At 44.7% G+C, this 23,611-nt stretch overlaps 1 protein-coding gene across 28 annotated transcripts in view; it reads left to right on the top strand.

Moving 5' to 3' along the window:
- The window catches only part of KIF13A (kinesin family member 13A), a 216,575-nt gene that overhangs the window by 178,108 nt on the left and 14,856 nt on the right, over window positions 1–23,611 (top strand). For 15 of the 28 annotated variants that reach the window (XM_084967431.1, XM_084967427.1, XM_084967421.1 and 12 more), the window contains 15 exons: window positions 59–220; window positions 999–1,172; window positions 3,200–3,351; window positions 4,849–4,981; window positions 5,169–5,315; window positions 9,787–9,825; window positions 12,564–12,663; window positions 14,082–14,208; window positions 15,200–15,255; window positions 16,805–16,929; window positions 17,192–17,368; window positions 18,331–18,423; window positions 19,208–19,364; window positions 20,661–20,734; window positions 22,296–22,343. In XM_084967431.1, coding sequence (XP_084823557.1) covers window positions 59–220; window positions 999–1,172; window positions 3,200–3,351; window positions 4,849–4,981; window positions 5,169–5,315; window positions 9,787–9,825; window positions 12,564–12,663; window positions 14,082–14,208; window positions 15,200–15,255; window positions 16,805–16,929; window positions 17,192–17,368; window positions 18,331–18,423; window positions 19,208–19,364; window positions 20,661–20,734; window positions 22,296–22,343 — 1,764 coding nt within the window. The remainder of the gene's footprint in view (window positions 1–58; window positions 221–998; window positions 1,173–3,199; window positions 3,352–4,848; window positions 4,982–5,168; window positions 5,316–9,786; window positions 9,826–12,563; window positions 12,664–14,081; window positions 14,209–15,199; window positions 15,256–16,804; window positions 16,930–17,191; window positions 17,369–18,330; window positions 18,424–19,207; window positions 19,365–20,660; window positions 20,735–22,295; window positions 22,344–23,611) is intronic. The other 13 variants (XM_084967433.1, XM_084967426.1, XM_084967432.1 and 10 more) reach the window with 1 other exon arrangement.

Here is a 23,611-nt window from a genome sequence, read left to right as displayed (position 1 = left end):
GGTTTGTTCATGGGAGGGATGCCTTTTAACCCCTCGGTGCTCTGGTTCCTTGGCCCAGGTTGCAGGGCGTCTTCACGTGGAGGTGATGCGAGTGACCGGTGCTGTCCCTGAGCGCGTGGTGGAAGACGACTCCTCGGAGAACTCCAGCGAGAGTGGGAGTCTTGAGGTCGTGGACAGCAGCGGGGAGGTTATCCACCGAGTCAAAAAACTGACGTGCCGGGTGAGAGGGAGGCTCTCGTAGATGACTTTTTAGCACAGAACCATTTGCTAGAAAACCTCAGGATTTCCTGTGCTCTTTTTCATAGACTGTAGGAAAAGTTAAACTTTCGGACAATAAACATAATAATGGGTAGTACTTTTTCCAGAAGTACAAGACACTCTTTTTTCTTTTTTTTTTTTTTGGAGGGGGGGGCCACATTTGAGCCCTATGGAAGTTCCCACCCAGGCTCGGGGTTGAATTGGAGGTGAGGCTGCCAGCCTATGCCACAGCCACAGCCGTGTTTGTGACTTAAGCCACAGCTTGCAGCAACGCCAGATCTTTAACCACTGAGCAAGGCCAGGGATCGAACCCGAGTCCTCATGGATACTAGTCAGGTTCGTTACCACTGAGCCACAACAGGAACTCCACAACACAGATTATGATGATGGTTGTGTGAAATTTCCAAAGGCCTTGCGTGCGGCATGCAAGGAGTGTATATTGTTTAGTGAAATCATGCTCTTCTAGTAAAGGTTGCACCTGTATCAGAAACTCGGTCCTGAGAGAAGTGTGAGAGGGATTGTGCATTTGTTGCCCTGCTCATACGCCGTAGTTACGGAATCATAATATAGATTTCGTTAAAGATAAGTGACTCTTAAGGAAATATTCGTCAATGTCCAATGGATGACTGATAGATTTTTTTCACCACTTACTCTTAAATGTGAGGTAGTCGGATATGAAAAGAATGCCGTTTGTTCTCTTTGTGAGAATTATATCTGCATTTTTTTTTAAACCTCTTCAGGTGAAAATTAAAGAGGCAACCGGGCTGCCCTTAAGCCTCTCAAACTTCGTCTTCTGTCAGTACACCTTCTGGGACCAGTGTGAATCCACCGTGGCTGCCCCGGTCGTGGACCCAGAGGTGCCTTCCCCGCAGTCCAAGGATGCCCAGTACACCGTGACCTTCTCTCACTGTAAGGTACAAAGGCTCTTACAAAATGAGCTGCTTGGGAGGCAGGCGGCCTGGGCTCAGGTCAAAACTCTGCTTGTAACCTAGAGGTTTTCCCCATATGAATGGTTTAATATGTTTATTGAAGGGTTTTTTCGTTTGTTTGTTTTTGTTGTCTTTTTAGGGCCGCACCCACGGCACACGGAGGTTCCCAGGCTAGGGGGCAAATCGGAGCTATAGCCGCCAGCCTAGACCACAGCCACAGCAACACAGGATCCCAGCCACGTCTGCGACCTACACCACAGCTCAGGGCAATGCCAGATCCTTAACTCACCGAGCCAGGCCAGAGACTGAACCTGTGAACTCATGGATACTAGTCAGATTCATTTTGCCTGAGCCACGTCAGGAATGCCCGTTTATTGGGCTTTTTAACCTCAAAATTTACTTTGCTGCCAATTCAAATAGTTTGAAAAGTATTTAAAATCTGAAAGACCTCTACCTGAAATCTTAATCCTCAGAGGCATGACAACCAGTGACAATTTGCTGTACGTGTGTGGCAAACATACGTCCATGCACATAAGTGGGCAGTGATACACACTTTTTTTTTGGCTGTGCCCATGGCATGCAAAAGTTCCCAGGCCAGGAATGGAACCTGCCCTGCAACTGTAACACCACCAGATCCTTAACCCACTGAGCTGCCAAGGAACTCCTATTTCTCAATTATTTATTAATCTTTATTGTTGTTGTTTTTATTATTCTCTGAATACTCTTTTAAATATTCTCCATCTTTGGATCCAAAAAGCTATTCATTTAGAAGAATGAAACCTGGATTTTAAGTGGGTTCTCCTAACAATTGCTGGCCTCATACTTCGAACTCACCTTGGGTTTCTTGGTGTTTTCTTTTTTTATCTCTAAAATTTATTGATTATGCTAATTGGTCATTAAGATTATTTTCCTTCTAAAATTTTGGCTCTTGGAGTTCCCATCGTGGCTCAGCAGTAATGAATCTGACTATCCATGAGGACACGGGTTCGATCCCTGGCCTTGTTCGGTGGGTTAAGGATCCAGTGTCGCCATGAGCTGTGGTGTAGGTCACAGACGCAGCTTGGATCCTGTGTTGCTATGGCTGTGGTATAGGCAGCTCTGATGTGACCCCTGGCCTGGGACCTTCCATATGCCACAGTTACGGCCATATATGAAATAAAATTCTGGCGCTCTCAAAAGACAGTAGGTAGGAAGGTAGGTGGTACAAGGTGAAATCAGTATAGCACAGCCCTTCCCAGAAATTAAGAGTCACAGAGCTGTCTTCACCTGAGAGTCCACCGAGATGCTAAGGATGGAAAGTGGGCATGTTCCTTGCCTCTGGCTGACTGGCCACACTTCTCCGTCCACTCAGCATCCGTCCCCTCACGCCCGTTTGCTGTCACAGCAAAAACTGAAGTGTGGGAGATTTGAGAGTGGGAGCACAGATTCATGGAGATAATCATATAAAATTTAATTGTGCTTTTAGTCTCCTAAGCCATAGCGAGGAACAACCAGAAGCTCCTTTTTTCTTGATGTGGTGATGAGTCTTTTGAGCTGGAAGGCAGAGTGGGCTGCAGAGATGAGGCGGGAAAGGTAGATTCAGCTCTACGTCTGACGAGCAATGGGAGGTGGGAGTTCTCGTCTCAGTGGGTTAAGGATCGGAGTTGTCACTGGGGAGGCTCTGGTTACGGCTATGGTGCAGGTTCAGTCCCCAGCCTGGGAAATTCCTCTTGCCTCAGGCACAACCACCACCCCCCAAAAAGAGGCGGGGGCGGGGCACGTTGTTTTCTTCAGTATCCTCATTTATTAAAGAAAGGAATTGGATTAAATTAACCTCAGAATATCCCCTCCAGTCTAAGATTCTGTTCTTTTTGCAGTCTTCCATGAAACAGCAGTGATGATTTTAAGGTTGGGATCAGGCTAATTTATTCCAAAGTGAACCCTGTGTACATTTGAAAAGTAAAAGAAAGAGATTACACAGATTTCTTTTCTGCATGATTTGTGCCGTTCTTTCCTTTCCCTGCCCACCCCAGGACTATGTGGTGAACGTAACAGAGGAATTCCTGGAGTTCATATCAGAGGGAGCCCTGGCAATCGAGGTGTGGGGCCACCGCTGTACCGGGAATGGCAGCTCCATCTGGGAAGTTGACTCCCTTCACGCTAAGACAAGAACGCTGCATGACAGGTTTGTGCTTGGCTGGGAGCCTTAGATGCAGGGTCAAGGCCAACCCTTGGACATGGTTGAGAATCAGGAGTCTCTGAGCCCGTTTCCTCCTTTGGGAAGTGGGAATGCTGAAAGGAACTACCGGGCACTGGAAACGCTCAGTGGGGAGAGGCAAGTCTTTTCAACAAAGAGACCGAAACATCTGTGTATCTACGTGGCGAAAAACAGTCTTGATCTTTACTTCACATGATACACAAAACCTAATTCGAGATGGGGCATGACTTTAAATGTAAAAGATAAAACTGTATTGGGATAGATGATGATGGGAGATGATATAAGAAAGGGAATGTAGGCGTTCCCGTGGTGGTGCAACGGAAACGAATCCGACTAGTATCCATGAGGATTCGGGTTCAGTCGCTAGCCTTGCTCAGTGGGTTAAGGATCCAGTGTTGCTGTGGCTGTGGTGTAGGCCAGCAGCTAACAGGTCCAATTCGAACCCTAGCCTGGGAACGTCCATATCCCCTAAAAAGCAAAAAAGAAAAAGAAAGGGACTGTATATATGTATGCAGATGTGACTGGGTCACTTTGCTGTACGGCGGAAATTGGCACAACATTGTAAATCAACTATACTTTTTAAAAAAGTATGAAGCTTATAGAAGAAAACAGGAGGGCCTCTTCTTATAAAGTTGATCATTTGCCTCTTCCATGACCTAGCAGTCCCGTTCCCAGGTGTTTACCCAAGAAAAATGAAAACGTAAGTCCATAAGCAGACTGCTGTTATTAGTCATTTAATAAGATATTACTCAACAATAAAAAGTAAAAGCACTCTGTCCCACTCTTATCCATTTGAATGAATCTCACAAACATTGTTCTGAATCAAAGGAGCCAGACCAGAAGGGTAGGACACCATGTGATTCCACTGAGATGAAGTTCTAGAACTAATCTGAGACTGCTGCTGCTGGTGTGGGGATTGAGTGGGGAGGGGACTGAGCAAACCTACTGTGGCGATTGCTGGTGGGCAAGCTGCACAGGTGTATGCACTTGTCACAACTCATCCAGCTCTTCCCTGGTGATCTGGACAACTCACTGAATATAAGTTATAATAGCTCAATAAAGAACCGGAGTTCCCATTGTGGCTCAGTGGTAATGAACCCGACTAGTTTCCACGGGGACCTGGGTTCATCCCCGGCCCTCGCTCAGTGGATCCGGTGCTGCTCTGAGCTGTAGGGTAGGTCGCAGACGCAGCTCAGATCTGGCGTGGCTGTGGCTGTGGTGTAGGCCGGCAGCTGCAGCTCTGATTCCACCCCTAGCCTGGGAACTTGCATATGCTGTGGGAAAAAATAAAATAAAATAACCTATACCACAGGGTTGCTTAGAGAGTTAAGTGAGACAGTAGTCTATGTGACATGCATAGCACAGTGCCATGCACGTAGTCAGTGCTCAGTGAATGAAGGCTTCTTCCCATCGCTAATAAGGTCACTGGGCAGTGATGTCGCTTGTCGGAATGTGTTTTCGCAGGTGGAACGAAGTTACTCGCAGAATCGAGATGTGGATCTCCATATTAGAGCTGAACGAGCTGGGGGAGTACGCGGCCGTGGAGCTGCACCAGGCGAAAGATGTCAACACAGGAGGCGTCTTTCAACTCAGACAGGTACCGCCTGTGCCGTTGCTTGCTTCCTGTTTTCTCTCCGTCCCACACTTACACACAGGTTCTGGGGGTTTTCTAGTAATTTGTCTCTGTCTTCCCTAATTCTTTTCCCTTCCTGTATCCTCCGCCCCCCATGCCACCCCATTCCTGATCCCGGCACCCACTTCCGCATCGCACCCCGCCTCTGCAGGGTCATTCCCGGAGAGTGCAAGTCACAGTGAAACCTGTCCAGCATTCCGGGACACTGCCCCTTATGGTCGAAGCCATCCTGTCCATCTCCATCGGCTGTGTGACTGCCAGGTCCACCAAGCTCCAGAGAGGGCTGGACAGTTACCAGGTGAGACCCCCAGACTTGAAATCGTCTCTCACAAAGATGGATTAATGGAAAATTAAGGCATTGAGGGATCTATGCTGGAGACCTGTTTGGGGATATACCTGAACTGCTTGTCTTAACCATATATCTCCCCATCCCTCATTCAGAGGTCCATCGAGGCCTTTTTTTTACTAGGTTTAGGATACTGTATTGGCTTAGTGCTGATTAATAATAATTTTACTTATAAACACACATTAATGCTATAGTGCCACTTATTTCAGGCAATATTTTCTATCTTTGGCCCAAATTATGTTGGATATATGGCATTGCTGCCTGGCCTGATCCACTTTTTTTTTGGTTTTTTGATTTTTAGGGCTGCACCCATGGCAAATGGAGTTTTCCAGGCTAGGGGTCAAATTGGAGCTGTAGCCGCTGGCCCACGCCAGAGCCACGGCAATGCCAGATCCAAGCCATGTCTTTGACCTACACCAGAGCTCACGGCAACGCCGGATCCTTAACCCGCTGAGTGAGGCCTGGGATCCAACCCGCAACCTCGTGGTTACTAGTTGGATTCGTTTCTGCTGCACCACAACGGGAATGCCATGATCCACTTTTATTAATATGAAATTGCCCTCGTACACTGGCATAATTAACCAGCTCCCTGAAAGCTTTCCTGTTTTTTTTAATTAAAACTTATTTTCATGATCATTTTTGTTCACCACATCTCATTTTGTTAAATATTCTGTTCCCGTTTTTCTGTTCTTGTTAAGAAAAGATGGACCCCCTCTAAGAAGGCATCTTAGTTACCAGTCACACCTCTTCAGTTCTCTGTGAGGATAAACCTTAAGATCAGGAACTTGTCCCCAGGGGCCTGAAAGAACGCGTGTGCTTCCTTGAGTCTCCAGTTTACTATCAGATAGAACTGGGGGCTGGGAAGAATGCGACTATTGACTTCTGGCTCCCTCACTGCCACACCTGAGGGGGAACAGCTCCCTGTCACAAAGGGGAGAAAACGTTTCTCTGTAGCGTTAGGGCGTAAGCCTAGCCCATCTTGAGAATGATTCCCCTTGAAATGATTCCGTTTGCTTTTGGCTTCATGGCAGCACAAAGACCTGACTGAAAGCTAAGAGGAACCTTGGCTTGGACTTATTGGGCCTTAAGAAAGGCACAGCTCTGTCAGACGCTGTCTTCCTCATTCCAGCCGAGATTGCCTCGATTCCAAGCCCAGGGAGCCTGTAAGCGGAGCTGCCAGGCTGGAGCTTGCTGATTCCGGGCAGGCTCCTCCACCAGACTTTTCCTTGTGTGTGGAGTAGGGCCTGGGTTGTCCCTCATTTGAGCATCAGCTCTGGGGGCAGCTGCAGGGCCTGGCAGAAGCAGCGTAACTTGAAGTGAGGAGACCTGTGTTCTAGAGTCTTGTTTGACTTAGCTGAGTAATTTAAAGTTCCCCTTTTCTCTTCTCCAAAATGATGAGCTAGACTCAATAATTCTCTTCTGAGGTCCCGCTCTGCCATAACATTTTGTGGCTTAATAAATTTCTGATCTCAGATAAAACTTTGAAACTGTGTGTCCTAAACCAATAACACGAACCATCCACTGACTGACTATTCTCACTTGAACATTGTAAGGAATGATTATGTACACTTTTAAAAACAGCTGTAAGAGGGAGTTCCCATTGGAGCTCAGTGGTAACAAACCCAGCTAGTAGCCATGAGGACATGGGTTCAATCCCTAGCGTAGCTCCGTGAGTTAAGAGTAGGGCGTTGCTGTGAGCTGTGGTCTAGGTCACAGACGCAGCTTGGATCCCACGTTACTGTGGCTGTGGCGTAGGCCAGCAGCTACAACTCTGATTCAGCTCCTAGCTTGGGAACTTCCATATGCCATGGGTACCGCTCTAAAAAAGACAAAAGAAAAAAAGAAAAGAAAAGAAAAGAAAGAAAATCAAAAAACAAAAATTAAACAGCTATACCTCTTAAGTTAAAACTGATTTTTGTTGGAGTTCCCCTTGTGGCCCAGTGTTTCCCGTCCAGGTTAAGGAAAGCAACTAGTATCCATGAGGACACGGCCTCGCCCAGTGGGTTAAGATCTGGCATTGCCATGAGTTGTGATGTAGGTTGCAGATGCAGCGCGGATCTTGCATTGCAGTGGCTGTGGTGTAGGCCAGCGACTACAGCCCAATTAGAACCCTAGCCTGGGAACCTCCATATGCCATGAGTGCAGCCCTAAAAAAAAGACAAAAACAAGCTGATTTTTGGTCAAAATCTGAGCTCTCAAGTATCAGCCTTCCCCAAGTGCCAAGTGCTCTTTTAAAGAGCATAGTACCAGCCACACAGATTTAAACTGTAACTGTTTTAAAGCTTTCATTTTTCTTTGTTGCCATGCTCAGAGTCATGGCCAGTACCTTTTTTGTTGTTGTTAATATAGTACTTTAAAGTTATATTGATACAATGGCTTGAGGCCATCCAGAATATGCTAATTTCACAATTGTTATACATCATGGAAGTTCAAGCTAGTTTTTGGTTAATAGAAGTATCTCTTTAGTCTAAAAAAATAATGATAAATTAGAGCTGTTTGTACTTTATTCATTAATACAGGGAATTAACTCAAGAAGAGTTTTTTCAGTATTAGGCTTGCATTTAATGTTAGAGTTATCCAATAAGAATGATGGTTACCAAACGAAAAACATAAAGTTTATTTTAAAGATGACACAAAAAATAATCTTAACGGTATTTTTACAGCACTTTTTAAAAGCAGTATATTTTGAGGTATACTTTTTTTTTTTTTTTTTTAGGGCCACACCTGGGGCGTATGGAAGTTCCCAGGCTTGAAGTGTACTTAGATATGAAGATAATACAATTATATTTTTAAAGTGCTTGGAAAAAAAAGTTTATTTTTATGATGAGGCCACTTCTTGTTTGAAGATTAACCCTTCAGTAGCCACAGAAAAATGAAAGAAGGTCATTACGTGGCCCAGCATTCATTCTGAGTAGAACCTGCCCCCACAGAGATGGATAATCTCTGCCAATGAGGATTTCCTTCTTCTTGTTTCTAAGGAACGTTGTCCCGGCTAAAACCCTTTCATTTCAACATGATGACTTTGTTTTGCACGTTTTTGCCAAAATGCTTCTTTTATGTAATTATTGTGAAAATGTTGACATGGATCTCAGACAGTTCTGATTTTGCTCACCTGTTTGATGTGGATATGATATATTATATCCAGCAGTGGATCATAACAGAGCCGTATGTCAACAGAGCGGGCTGTGCTTTTACTGCAGTGGTTAGTATACAGAAGGGGATCGATTCCCCCTTGGCTGTTAACATCCGAGAACGCTCAAGGCTCTTACAGAAAATAGTCTAGGGAGTTCTCATCGTGGCTCAGCGGAAACAACTTCGAATAGTATCCATGACGACACGGGTTTGATCCCTGGCCTCGCCCAGTAGGTTAAGGATGCGGCATTGCCATGAGCTGTGGTGTAGGTCGAAGACACAGCCCGGATCCTGCGTGGCCGTGGCTGTGACCTAGGCCGGCAGCTGCAACTCCAATTGGACCCCTAGCCTGGGAACCTCCATATGCTGTGGTGCGGCCCTAAAGAACAAGCAAAAGAGAGAGAGAATGGTCTAGTACACTCAGCCCCCTGTATCCGGAAGATTCTGCAGTTGACTGAACCAGCAGATGTGGAGCCTTCAGATACAGAGGACTGACTGTATGTCCAGTCTTAGCTTCCCAGCGGGTGTTCTCCTGTGACTGCACAGCAAGGGAAGAGGGGGCTGAGGTGGGAGAAGAGAGGCCTGGTTTTCCCCCAACCTTGCCGCTATGCCTGTGAGCCTCGGCTTAAATCATTTCTTCCTTCAGGCCTCAGCTGCCTCACCGCTAAAATCAAGAGATTGAGCAGGAGACTCCCTAAAGCCCTTTCTAGTTTTGCCATCCTACTTTCTAAGCCCATTTGAAATCCCAGTTCAGTAGCTCACCCAGGAACAAATAGCAACTGTGTGTGTAACAGTGAGGTAAGGCCTGATCCGGTTGGTTCCTATCTCCAGCTAAGAGAATCCTCCCCCCCTTTTTTTGAATGACTGCTTTCTCTATTTAAAAAAATAAAATAAAATCTTGGAGTTCCCACTGTGGCACAATGAGATGGGCGGTGTCTTAGGAGAACTGGGATGCAGGTTCAGTCCCCGGCCTAGCTCAGTGGGTTAAGGATCCAGTGATGCTGCAGCTGCAGCTTAGGTTGCAACTGCAGCTGAGATCTGATCCCTGGCCCAGGAGCTCCATGTGTCCTGGGGCGGCCAAAAAAGAAAAAAAATAAAATCTTGAAATCTTTGAGGAATCTTAGGCAAGTGAATTAAATCTAGTTTTGGAAATTTGGTTAAATGTTTTGTTCTGCTGATGCCATGTGTGCTGTCCATTGTAACGTGTGTGTTAAGCTTAAAGAATTATTTTCCTTGTGTGCTGTTTGAAAAACAAAATGCATGTCCTTTGTGTTTATTTTTTTCCTACCAGAGAGATGATGAGGATGGTGATGATATGGATAGTTACCAGGTATTACTGCTGCTGTCGATCCTGTGGCATGGGGCACAGCTGCTGCTAATTGCCAGCCTCCGCAAAGCAGAGGGCAGGGAGGAGGACGGAGGAGCAGAGAGCAAGAATATGCAGTTACACTCGCCTTTGATTTGCTTTAAACATAATCAGGGATACAATACTCTTTCTATCGATTTCCCTGTCAGATGAGGCTTTTTAAGCAGATACTGCATTTCTGCTGTGCCATCTCAAATCACTAGTTTGTAAAGCTTTTCTGAACAAGACCCCCATCACTATATTAAGTTGGTGATCTTAAGAATTGTAGCCATTCAGGAGTTCCTGTTGCGGCATAGCTGGTTAAGAACCTGATGTAGTCCCCATGCGGATGCGGGTTCGATCCCTGGCTTTGCTCAGTGGGTTAAGGATCCAGCATTGCCGTGAACTGTGGTGTAGGTTGCAGAGGTGGCTCAGATCTGATGTTGCTGCGGCTGTGGCATAGGCGGACAGCTGTAGCTCCGGTTAGACCCCTAGCCTGGGAACCTCCATATGCCTCAGGTTCGGCCCTAAAAAGCAAAAAAAAAAAAAAAAAAGAATTGTAGTCATTTGGAGTTCCCACTGTGGCTCAGCAGGTTAAGAACCCGATGTAGTCTCCATTAGGATTTGCATTTAATCCCTGGCCTCGCTCAGTGTTAACCCACGGTTGAGGATCTGGCATTGCCACAAGCTATGATGTAGGTCACAGATGTGGCTCAGATCTGATGTCGCTGTGGCTGTGGCTGTGGCATAGGCCTGCAGCTGCAGCTCCAGTTTGACCCCTAGCCTGGGAACTTCCACATCCAAAGATGTGGCTATAAAAAGAAAAAAAAAAAAAAAGAATTATAGTCGTCCATCCATAATCTTTAAGTAAACTTGTCTTTCTTAGATGAACCTACAGTTCACTCCTTCCATCCAAGAAAGGAGTGTTGGAGTTCCCATCATGGCTCAGTGGTTAACAAATCTGACTAAGAACCATGAGGTTGCGGGTTCGAGCCCTGGCCTTGCTCAGTGGGTTAAGGATCTAGTGTTGCCATGAGCTGTGGTATAGGTCGCAGACACATCTCGGATCCCAAGTTGCTGTGGCTCTGGCGTACGCCGGCAACTAAAGCTCCAATTAGACCCCTAGCCTGGGAACCTCCATATGCCATGGGAGCAGGCCTAGAAAAGGCAAAAAGACAAAAAAAAAAAAAAAAAAAAAAAAAAAAAAGAGTGTTATTCTAAGATGCCGTTTTTGTTTTTGTTTTTGTTTTTTTAAGACTTTTGCCAGATAGGAAAAAGACATTTTATGCAATAGTTTTGTTTAGCTAGTTTTATTTTCTCTTTAAGGCCAACCTTAGTTATCCAGAACCCAGAGAATTTAAATCTCAGCTTTTTCTTTTCTGGGTATCTAAGGAGGAAAAAATGTGCAAATGTGAAATTTTATCAAGTCAGTACTGACTGACCTGCTGTCAGTGGAATGTGGGATAAGAGCAGTGGTCGACGAGTTCCTGTCATGGCTCAGCAGTAAAGAACCCGACTAGTATCCCTGAGGACTCGGGTTCGAACCCTGGTGTCTCTCCGTGGGTTTAGGATTGGTGTTGGTGTGAGCTGTGGTGCAGATCTCAGACTCAGCTTGGATCCCATGTTGCTGAGACTGTGGTGTAGGCTGGCAGCTGCAGCTCCAATTCAGCCCCTACCCTGGGAACTTCCCTATGCTGTGGGTGTGGCCCTAAAAAGAAAAAAAAAAAAAAAAGAGTCATGGTCCAGGTGGCAAAGCAAGCTGAAGTTCTCTGGGTTTGGTTCCCAGTCTTTGTACTGATTCTCTGCAGGAATTTCAAAGGCATGTTTTCCCCGAGAGCCTTCCTCTGAGTCAGTAGCGGGCTGTTGGAGGGAAAGCCTCAGAAGTCCTCAGGTGTCTGCTCCGAGTGTAACATAGTAAGGGTTAGACTGGAGTTAGGCAAGTCAGAGAGCATCCTAAATGGAATAGGGAGGTGGCATTCCCGCCGCATGATGTTACTAAGAAAGAAACCAAGTAAAAGCAAATATTAGGGGAAATACCAGAGTCCCCTTGGGTCTCAGCAACACCACCCACTAACGTCCTGTGGCTGTCTGTGCGCTTCCTACCACGTGGTTCACAGTCAAGTCCAGCAGCTGCTTCTGGGAGTTCTCCGCATGGCTGACTGCATGTTAGCTTTTTGCATGGGAAATTTTCAATTAGCCTCATGGTAATGGTTGGGGATAAAATCTTTGTAACAAGTTCCGAAGGTTCCCCCGCAGATGTGATCTTGGCCTTTCAGAAAGTACATGCTATCAGGCCATTGAGCTAAGAATGACGAACGCGCCTATCATTTTCCACTTCACATGCTGTATTGTGATTTGGGCTCTGTTGTTGGTGTCTTTATGCTTAGAATCACAAATCCTCTGAGCAAATAGTTACAACTTACATACATACGCAGACATACTGTATGAGACTCATCCAGCAGCTGGCGTAGTTTGAGCTTCTCTTGCTTTTAAGTATCATTATCCTTTTGGAAATCCAGGGCCTCTGATTTCTGAGTGACAGGATTCTCCATCAGCATGCAGTGTTACTGAGGCCTCTCTGCTTTCTTGCATATTAATCACATGGCAATACTCAATGGCCTTTCCTAATGAAAAGTTTTCTAATCGATTTAAACGTCTTCCTTAAAATAAAGAAATAGTTGTCTATGCGTCTACAGGAAGATGTTTTCCCTCCCTGCTGCCAGGAAGAAGATTTAAACTGCGTGAGAGAAAGGTGGTCTGATGCCCTCATTAAACGGAGAGAATACTTAGATGAACAGATTAAAAAAGTCAGCAATAAAAAAGGTATGTGAGATTAAATGCTTTGCTGGGAGGAGCTTTTTCACTCTAGACTGTGGTGATAGGCTGTTTTCCTCCCTTAGCTGGACTACAGGTCTTAGCTTTTTGACTCTGACAATGATAGATATTTGTGAATCATATTGTTTAGTGCTGGTATGAATAGGCTCTGAATTTGAAAGTGATGTTTCATGAAACTCTTGAGTTGGAGTTCCCATAGTGGCTCAGTGGTTAACGAACCGGTCTAGTAACCATGAGGTTGGGAGTTCAATCCCTGGCCTCACTCAGTGAGTTAAGGATCTGTTACTGCATTGAGCTGTGGTGTAGGTCACAGACGCAGCTCGGATCCTATGTTACTGTGGCTGTGGCGTAGGCTGGTGGCAACAGCTCCGATTAGACCCCTAGCCTGGGAACCTCCATGTGCCGCAGGGGCGGCCCTAAAAAAGATGAAAAGACCAAAAAACAAAACAAAACAAAAACTCTTGAGTTAATTGTGACATGAAACATTAAACTCAGATTTTGTTTTGTGAAATGCAAATGCCATCAGTGTATCTCCACATGAGGTACTTCAGGCTCAGAACCTGGGCCTGACAGCAGCTAAGGGGTCACTTCTAAAATCACAACACTTAGCATGTTGGCCCCAGCTACTATTGGCAGTGGCCTTGTGCTCAAATAAAATCCCTCTCAAGAGTTCCCGTTGTGGCCTAGCAGGTTAAGAACATCAAGTCTGTGAGGTTTCAGGCGCAATCCCTGGCCTTGCTCAGTGGGTTAAGGGTCCTGCATTGCCACAGGCTACAGTGTAAGTCGCAGAAGTAGCTCAGATCCCATCTTGCCGTGGCTGTGGCATAGGCTGGCAGCTGCATCTCCGATTCAACCCCTAGCCTGGGAACTTCCATATGCCACAAGCATAGCTGTAAAAAGAAAAAAAAATCCCTTTCATAAAGAGCATGAAGGAAAATGAGGTAGTTTTGCAGGGTGAAGTTTATGGTGTTTTTAAATCATCTAGCCTTATAAAGTGATGTATGGTTTTATAAAGCACTGTCACATCCCTTATTTCGCTTTATCCTTCTGACAGGTGCATGAAGTAGACATGACTTACATTATCCCTGTTTGACAAATTAAGAAGCTAAGGTTCATCTCCTGAATCTCTTTCCCAAAGTACAGAACCTGTGCAATAACCCGAGTCTTCTAATCCCTGTTCCAACACTCTTTGTGCTCTTCCTGGCTTATGACCCATCAGGCTAGTGTCCTACCTCCCTGAGCTCCTCTGAATGCTCAGGCTAAAACTTCAAAGCCTCAAATTCTTTTGGGGACACTGTGAATGTTTAAGCCACTTGTGGCTACTGCTGATAGAAAATCGACTTCTTTTAAATTTGGAAATTGTCCTTTCTCCCTCTGGGGACTCACACCCTCATTTTGTCTCACAGAGAAGACGGAGGATGACGTGGAGCGGGAGGCGCGGCTGGTGGAGCAGTGGGTGGGGCTGACGGAGGAGAGGAATGCAGTGCTGGTACCAGCGCCAGGCAGCGGGATCCCTGGGGCACCTGCTGACTGGTGAGTCCACTTTGGGCTTCTGTGCAGGTGGTCTGGCTGGTGTCAGGTCATCCGAGTGATCTTCCAAGACTGTCACAGAAAATATGAAGCTCCCTGAGCTGCCTAGGGAAGGGCCGCCCAGCCCAGGACTCCCTCCCCTCTTACTTTCCCACTCACAGAAGCCAGAGAGCATGTATCACCAACCAGGAATCAAATGCCACACTCTCAGTTCCTTGACCTGAGCACCTTGGACATGGCTTCCTGAGCTCCAGAAATGCTCCTGTCTTGGCTCAAAAGAAAGGTGTTTCCAGAGCATACTTGCAAAGGGCAGAAAACATATCTTCCTATTTGACCTCATGCTTGTTGAGCTTGGTCGTCAACATAAGAGTCAGCACTTAGCACTATGTCATTGATGAGCAGTTGATCAATCAATAGATCATTCATCTCTTTTTTTTTTTTCCAATGGTTTTTTTAGGGGGAGGTGAAGGGTGGGGACCGTGCCTTGCAGCATGTGGGAATTCCCTGGCCAGGGATCAAACCTGTACCAGAGCAGCCACCCAAGCTGCTACAGTGACAATGCTGGATCCCACTGTGCCACAGGAGAGCACCTGATCAATCAGTCTCGATGCTCAGAAGAAACAGCATGGTATCCTAGGCTTCGAAAGCAAATCGATCTTGTCCCCTATCTCACATGTAACTGTAGCCCCTTCCATTCTTCCCATCATCAGAATTATTCTTAGAAAGGCTTTGAAGAATCTCTGTTTCAATTAATTGCAAGCAACTCACGTAACTGGTAGTTCTTGCTAGAAGTCACATAATTCCCATGATTTGTGTTTATAGGGATGACAAGACTTGTGAAAACATTTCATTTGTATACTTGCATCTCCACAGTGGTTCTCTTCCGCTCCCATGCTGCTGTGGTGTTTGGTTATTTAACAAGATATAAAAGCACATGTTTTGTTATGATTAAATATTGTTATATCTATATTTTTAACATTGTTATTAAATTTAGGATCCCACCACCTGGCATGGAAACCCACATCCCAGTTCTCTTCCTTGATTTGAATGGTAAGTGGACACCAGACTTTCTGTGGCTTATCACATTGAATGGGGTTTAAGATCTATTCAGACCCACAGGATTTTGATCCTTAAGTCACTTGTCGAATCACTCACATGCCATATCTAGGCAACTTTTTTAGTCTAACCAAATATAGAAAACCATGACATGTAGACTCACTAGAAGACAGATGCAGATGTTTATTCTTAAAAAGAGAGAACTTAAGAGGTTGAGAACTGCATACAAAAGCATCAGAGTAGTTACTGCTCTGAAACGTTAATAGATGCAGGAATGACCTGAGAAAATAATCACCCTCGGAGATTCTCAATCTTTATGCCTTGTGGGTACCTAGGAATCTGGATTTCTGGCTGGTGTCCCTTGCTCCCCACTCCCAGTAGTGTTGTTTCTAGAACATGATAACCTGTCACCCTGCATAAAGAGCTATCCTTTACTATAGCAATGATATTGAACCTGAGCAAACCTCGAACAAGAGTTTTCAATGTGTTTTAGCAGTAAAATCCATTTTCTCTCTTTCTTTCTTTTTCTTTCAGGGACACACCCGTGGCATATGGAAGTTCCCAGACTAGGGGTCAAATCAGAGCTGCAGTTGCCAGCCTACACCACAGCCACAGCAAGGCCAGATCCAAGCTGCATCTGCAGCCTACACCACAGCTCATGGCAATGCCAGATCCTTAACCCACTGAGCACGGCCAGGGATCGAACCTGCGTCCTCCTGGATACTAGTCGAGTTCCTTACTGCTGAGCCACAATGAGAACTCCTAAAATCCATTTTCAAAATGAAATCGTAAATGGAACCCCACGAATGGAATACGAAAGCGGAGTTGCTGGGTTGGGGGATGGGCAGTCTCTGGCAGTCCTTCTGCAGAGCCCTGGGCTCTTCAAAGCACAGCCTGAAAATCTCTCTTCTGGAGGGAAGAATGGAAGGCACGGGAAGGTTGGCTTTGGCTCTTTATATGCACGATTTTTTTAAAGCCTAGAAGTAGACCATTGCCTCCTAAAGCAGTGAGTTCGCTGTTACTGGAGGTGTACCAGCAAACATTGGGTGACTACACACAGATATTCGTAAGAGAGAAGCCTACACTGGGTAGGGCATTGGAAGAAGATGGTCTTCAGATTCCTCCCGAGTGCTCAGAACTTTGATTCTAACCACTCAAATCTCTAATTTAGTGCAAGTTATATATGTAAGACAGCAAACTTAACACCATGTTGTAGGAAGAATTTACATCAGAAAGCCACAAAATGCTACAGTATGTTTATGTGGTGAAAATATTTGCTCCTAGGGCTACATATTGCATAGATTTGGTCCATTTTATAAAGAGTCACAAAGGCACCTTTTTTGCTTCTGTCATTGTGTAAAGGATAGAAGCTGTGGTGGGTTTTGGAAGCTCTGTTTCAACTGCAGGATAAGGAATGGAGAAAAAAAATAAAAATATGTTACAAGGGAACTTCATCTGTAAAACGCATATTTACAAAGTTGAGGTGCTTGCTTAAACTCTGACTTTTCCCTCACCTTTGCTTCTGTGCCCTGGGTGTGGTCAGCGGACGACCTCAGTGCCAATGAGCAGCTGGTGGGCCCCCATGCATCGGGCGTGAACTCCATCCTCCCCAAGGAACATGGCAGCCAGTTTTTCTACCTGCCCATCATAAAGCACAGCGATGAGGAGGTAACTGACCCTTAAGATTCTCTTAGAGGGCTTTGGATTAGTGCACGTGCCTGTGGGCCTGTCTTCTCATTAAACTGCTGGGGTCTGGGCTTTGGGGAAGAGGACTGGGACCTGCACAAAGCAAAACGTGTATTGCCAGAAAGGTGAGGAAAAGCATCTGTGATTCAGGACAGTTGGACTCATTCTCTCTCGAGCGCATGATGTACATCTGCTGCGCCTGAGTGGTCTCATTTCCATGTCCCCATCCTTCCCCGACCCCTAGGTTTCAGCCACAGCCTCTTGGGACTCCTCGGTGCATGATTCGGTTCACTTGAATAGGGTCACCCCACAGAACGAAAGGATCTACCTGATAGTGAAGACCACGGTCCAGCTCAGCCACCCGGCTGCTATGGAGCTGGTGTTGCGGAAACGGATTGCAGCCAATATTTACAACAAACAGGTAATAACGGGGCCTGAGTCTGCCACTGCATAGGACCGCAAAGATTTTTTTCCTTCTGTCACAGAGTAGCATTTTGGGGTGTTAATACAGTGGCGATGCAGCCTGCTACTGTATTGGCCAGGTTATCATCTGACCCTCATTTGTCCAAGGCTATGAGGATAACACAGGTAAATGTCAGCCATTAAAGGACTTTTCCACCTTAACGGATTTGAGACCCATAATCCTAGGAGACGGTGGAGTTATGAGATTTCCCTGTTTGAAAGAGGTTAAATACCAGGTCCAAGCGGGTCAGTGACAAAACCAGGACGAAAGGCAGGCTCCGAATAAACCCCCATTCTAATGCCTCCCCAGATCTCATCTCAGAGTAATGTCAGCAAGACTGATCCTTCGAGTTTTCTTCTCCAGGATAGATTGATTAAACCCTGACAAGATCAAGAAGACAGCAAGTGAGAGAGAGAAGCAGCCACAAAATAAAAGAAAGAAAACCTGGGTGTTCCCAGTGTGGCTCAGAAATAATGAACCCAAGTAGGATCCAGGAGGATGTGGGTGTGATCCTTGGTCTCACTCAGTGGGTTAAGGACCTGGCATTGCTGTGAGCTGTGGTGTAGGTCACGGATGTAACCCGGATCCTGAGTTGCTGTGGCTGTGACATAGGCCAGCAGCTGCAGCTCCGATTCAGCCCCTAGCCTGGGAACCTCCATATGCCGTAGGCCCTAAAAAGCAGAAACAAAAAACTCTGGATAGGTTGCAAATTCTGTAATCTAATCCCCAGATAACAACTGGACGTTATTGTCCTTCAGGATGGGAGACAAAGATTTTTTGGTTCAGTTTTTTTTTTTCTTTTCTGTTTTACTGAGTATTGTGTGTGTGTATTAAAAACATAATAACTGATGATGTGTTTACAATTTGTAAAATAACTTACCTTGTCCACATCGCCTAATTCAGCTTTCTTTTCCTACCAGAGTTTCACCCAGAGTCTGAAGAGAAGAATATCCTTGAAGAATACATTTTATTCCTGTGGCGTAACCTATGAAATAGTATCCAACATACCAAAGGTAAGGTGTATATATATATATATATATATTTATTTATTTATTTGTTACTCAAATGAATTTATCACATCTGTAGTTGTGTAATGATCATAACAATCTGATTTCACATCCCACAGCCAAAGCACATCCCCCCACCCCCCAAACTGTCTCCTCCAAAGACCATAAGTTTTTCAGTGTCTGTGAGTCAGTATCTGTTCTGCAAAGAAGTTCAGTCTGTCCTTTTTTCAGATTCCACATGTCAGTGAAAGCATTTGATGTTGGTGTCTCTTTGTATGGCTGACTTCACTTAGCATGATAGTTTCTAGGTCCATCCATGTTGCAAAAAATGCTGGTATTTCGTTCTTTTTATTTGTTTTTTTTAATTTTTTATTTATTTATTTATTTATTTTTTGCCTTTTCTTGAGCTGCTCCTGTGGCATATGGAGGTTCCCAGGCTAGGGGTCTAATCGGAGCTACAGCCACTGGCCTATGCCAGAGCCACAGCAACGCCAGATCCGAGCCATGTCTGCGACCCACACCACAGCTTACGGCAACGCCTGATCCTCAACCCACTGAGCAAGGCCAGGGATAGAACCCGAAACCTCATGGTTCCTAGTCGGAGTCATTAACCACTGTGCCACAACGGAAACTCCTCATTCTTTTTAAAAGGTATATATTTTTAAATATGTCAAAATATGAGACATGGAGGATGTGCTAGTTTTCAAAACATTTAAATAATTTTCTCACCACGCTTTTGATAAAATGTTGTTCCTAGGAAAGCATTCTCATTGCCTTCTTGTCATGTTAGGCAACAGAGGAGATTGAGGACCGGGAAACGCTGGCTCTCATGGCAGCGAGGAGTGAAAACGAGGGCACGTCAGATGGGGAGACGTACATTGAGAAGTACACGCGAGGCGTGCTGCAGGTGGAGAACATTCTGAGCCTGGAGCGGCTCCGGCAGGCAAGTAACTGCAGGATCTGGACTGGAGGGTGAGATCCCAGCCTTCACCCCAGATGGACAAAGTTGAACTTATTTACCAGCTTCTAAGTCTAGCAGAGAAGGGAAACTCAAATAGGCATCTCATTAGACAAAATAATTAACTTTGGCAAAACAGTAACAGAAGTTCAAATGATTACATCTTATTGAATATCTCCCATGGAAGTCCCGAGCCTACGTAATTTTTGATACATTATGTCATCTTCAAGATAATCCTATGGGGCAAATGCCGTCATAATTCCCATTTGTAAGTGAGAAAATTGAGGTTGACAGAAGTTAGCCAGCCTGCCCATAGCAGCACAGCTAAGAAGTGGTGCAAAGTCAGGCGTGACCCCAGAAAGTTTGACTCCAAAGTCCATGCACGGAACCATTTACTCTCGCCCGAATTTTTAGACCCAGCTTAACTTCTGTGGCAAAAGCAGAATATTCCTCTAGGTTGTGGAACTTATATAGGAGATGTCATTCGATAGAGGTAATAGCTGAAGTTATGGAAAGTGTACTTTGAATAACAGGAAGACTAAGATTGGCATCTATCAGAGAGGGAAGCATTGGAAGTTTGAGATGAGCAGAGGCAAATTATTAGGTATCGGATAGATAAACAGCAAGGTCCTACTGTAGAGCACAGGGGACTATATTCAGTATCCTGTGAGAAACTACAATGGGAAAGAATATGAAAAAGAATGCATGTGTGTGTGTGTGTGTGTGTGTGTGTGTGTGTGTGTGTGTGTATACATACATACATGTAGAGAGAATCTGTATTTTCAGATATATATATAGAGAGAGAGAGAGATCTGAATCACTTTGCTGTATGGCAGAAACTAGCACAACATTGCAAGTCAACTAAAGTAAATTTTTTAAAAATTGGCATCTGTCAGAAAAATTCTGCTTTCATGGCAGTCCCACCCAAACTGCCACTCAAGTGAAACACAAGCAGCATAAAAGTTGATTATGGTTTTGCATGGAAGATATATAGGTAGTGGTATTTCCTCTACATTTTCTCTGCCTACCTATATAAAAATCCACAGCATGAATATCTTTGGTTCAGGAGTTTTCCTGGTTTTATTTGTGAAGAATGTTTTTGATAGATTGAACAAACAACAAAAAGCTAAAGGGTCCAGTAATTCCTGTTTTGCAAATGTGGGAGGTAGTAGTGTAGGATGGAAATGATCTTGATTTCTGTGTTTTCTAAATCTTCCGCAGTAAGCAGATCTGATTTTGTCATCAGAGGAAGAGAAATAAATGTTCATTTCAAATTTACAGGCAGTCACGGTCAAAGAAGCCCTTTCCACCAAAGCCCGGCAGCTGCGGAGGAGCCTCAGCACGCCAAACGTCCACAATGTGAGCTCACCCACCCGCCAGGGGCTGCCACCCAAGTGGCACATCTCCGGGTTTGGGGTTGAGCCTCAGGTCAGGGTTTACAGGTGGGAACAGGACCTTGGGCGCTGACGTGGGCATCCTAGAGTGCCGTGCCATGCCAGCTCCTCTGTTCTAGGGAGGCACATCGGAGAGCCATGACAGGTGGCATGACAGCTTGTAGTGCAAATTTTTCTCCATAAAGCTGAGTACTTGAAAGAGGTTTCTTGTGATGGGAATTGAATATAGTTGGTTTAAGGACAGTAGAGTCGGGTAAAAACCCTGCTGCCGGAGTTGCTGGCTGCTGCTCTTGAAGCTGTTTCTTTCCTCCATTCTAGCTGCCCTAATGGTTTTACTGTGTTAGGGCACCAGGCACTGCCAGGTAGACACTCTCATAGTCCCTGGGCTTCCTCACCCATTTCATTTGGAAAATCCAAATGGAAGAATCTGCTCCTAGTGGGAGAGGACACTGTCATAGAAGAGCGGACAGAGCAGTACCTAGACCACTTCAACGTAGTCTCTTTCTGGAAACAGCAAGAGTGAAAGTCAAGGAAAATGGTTACCAGCCTTCCTACTCTCAAGAATTGCCAGATGATGATTTAAAACATGGTGAACATTTACAAAACTTGTCTTAACAGGAGGCCAAAAAGCAAATCCCTATAAGCACTTTCATACAGGTTACTTCTTCTGACCACAGTTCACTTATTAGACATTGGTCTTAAGAAACTCATATAGTTATTAATTGAAAAAAATGTTTTTAGTGCATTTAGGTGTCAAAAAAGAATCACAATGGAAATGAGGATGTCGTTAGACCTAAATGATCATTTAAAACATGATACATCTATCAGTACTTGAGAGATGTAGTCAAAGTAGTACTTAAAGGAAAATCTTTAGCCCTAAGTTTCCTATTATTCCATTTATACTGCCGAATACTAGATGTCAGGAATTCCCTTTGTGACTCAGTGGTTAATGAACCTGACTAGCCTCCATGAGGATGTAGGTTTGATCCCTGGCCTTACTCAGTGGGTTAAGGATCTGGCGTTGCTTTGAATTGTGATATAGGTCACAGACGTGGCATGGATCCCAAGTTGCTGTGGCTGTGGCATAGGCTGGCAGCTGCAGTTTCGATTTGACCCCTAGCCTGGCAACCTCCATATGCTGCAGATACATCCCTACAAAGCAAAAAAAAAAAAAAAAAGAGTATTTAGGAATCACTTATTTTCTCTCTGCCCACCCCCCAAGAATCATTAATTTTTTAAAGATGTGATAATGGTATTTTTAAAAGGGAGGAGGAATTCTTATCTTTCAGAGATTCATAGACAGATATTTTTCTGAGTGGGAAAATCAGAATATTTTTTCAAGAAGATAATAAATATTAGAGTACAATTAAAGTGAATTCAAATAAATAATGAAATTGTAAATATTAGAAGAGAAAATGAGGGGAAAGAGGTCATATAGCCTTCAACTGTATATATGGTACTTTATGTATTTAGTTCACAGTGTGAAAGATATAAGCCACATTGATAAAACCATTTATCTCTTACAGGTCTCCTCCAGCCGACCAGACCTTTCTGGCTTTGATGATGATGATAAGGTATGTAGCCATGGGTATAGCCAGGTTTTTAGCAGAATCTAAGTCTAAAATGTTAAGGTATGGTGGTGTTTTTAAAATCTCTAGGGGAGTTCCCATCATGGCTCAGTGGTTAACGAACCTGGACCTGGCTAGCATCCATGAGGACGCGGTTTTGTCCCTGGCCTCGCTCAGTGGGTTAAGGATCTGATGTTGCCGTGGGCTGTGGTGCAAGTCGCCGACGTAGCTCGGATCCTGCATGGCTGTGGCTGTGGCATAGGCCAGCAGCTGTAGCTCTGATTCGACCCCTAGCTTGGGAAACTCCATATGCCGTGGGTGCAGCCCTAAAAAGACAAAAAAAAACAAAAAACAAAAAAATAAAATAAAATAAAATAAAATCTCTAGACTTCCCATCTTAATCTGATATGGATTATTGTCTCCACAGGTCCAGGTTCAAATACTTAATGTGAAATTGCTATATACTCTGTGTTACATTGTTGCTTAGCATGATACTTTCCATATCAGGATCCTACCACATATAATAGAATAAATATCCGTGCTTATGGGTCTAACTCTAAATGATTTAAGAAGGTATTACATCTACCATAGCAAAATGAAAATTATTTCAAATGGAGAAAATTAGACACCAGAAATTGAGGACTTTTTGCAGCTTTATTTTACACAACTTTCTTGAACATGTGTATAAATTACTGCACTAGAGGCTGTGGATGATTCAAAAAGTACTAACTGAGATTATGTCCTCAGGAAGTTGAAAATCTAGTCCTTAAAGATACCCATCTCCTGAGAAGTTGAAAATCTAGTCCTTAAAGATACCCATCTCCTGAGAAGTTGAAATAAGATTAAATAAGCTTGGAGTTCCCCTCGTGGCTCAGTGGTTAACGAATCCGATTAGGAACCATGAGGTTACAGGTTCGATCCCTGGCCTCACTCAGTGGGTTAAGAATCCAGCGTTGCTATGAGTTGTGGTGTAGGTTGCAGACGAGGCTGGGATCTGGCGTTGCTGTGGCTGTGTTGGAGGCTGGCGGCTACAGCTCCAATCGGACCCATAGCCTGGGAACCTCCATGTGCTGCGGGTGTGGACCTAAAAAGGACAAAAGACAGAAAAAAAAAAAAAGAATTAAATAAGCTTATCTGATGTATAAGAGGAGTTTTCTCCCTTTAGTATACCAATATCTTATGCCAGCTTGAAACTTTTAAATCTCAAGTGTATGTAGAGTAACCATACCACCTGTTTTCCCCAGGGCAGTCCCAGCTTACACCTAGTACCCAGG

Source organism: Sus scrofa, chromosome 7, assembly GCF_054392235.1.
Source record: "Sus scrofa isolate SSC_HxYL_T2T_F1_AM1 chromosome 7, Sscrofa_HxYL_maternal_Yorkshire_Landrace_v2.0, whole genome shotgun sequence".
NCBI lineage: Eukaryota > Metazoa > Chordata > Mammalia > Artiodactyla > Suidae > Sus > Sus scrofa.
This window is presented reverse-complemented; position numbering and strand designations above follow the sequence as displayed.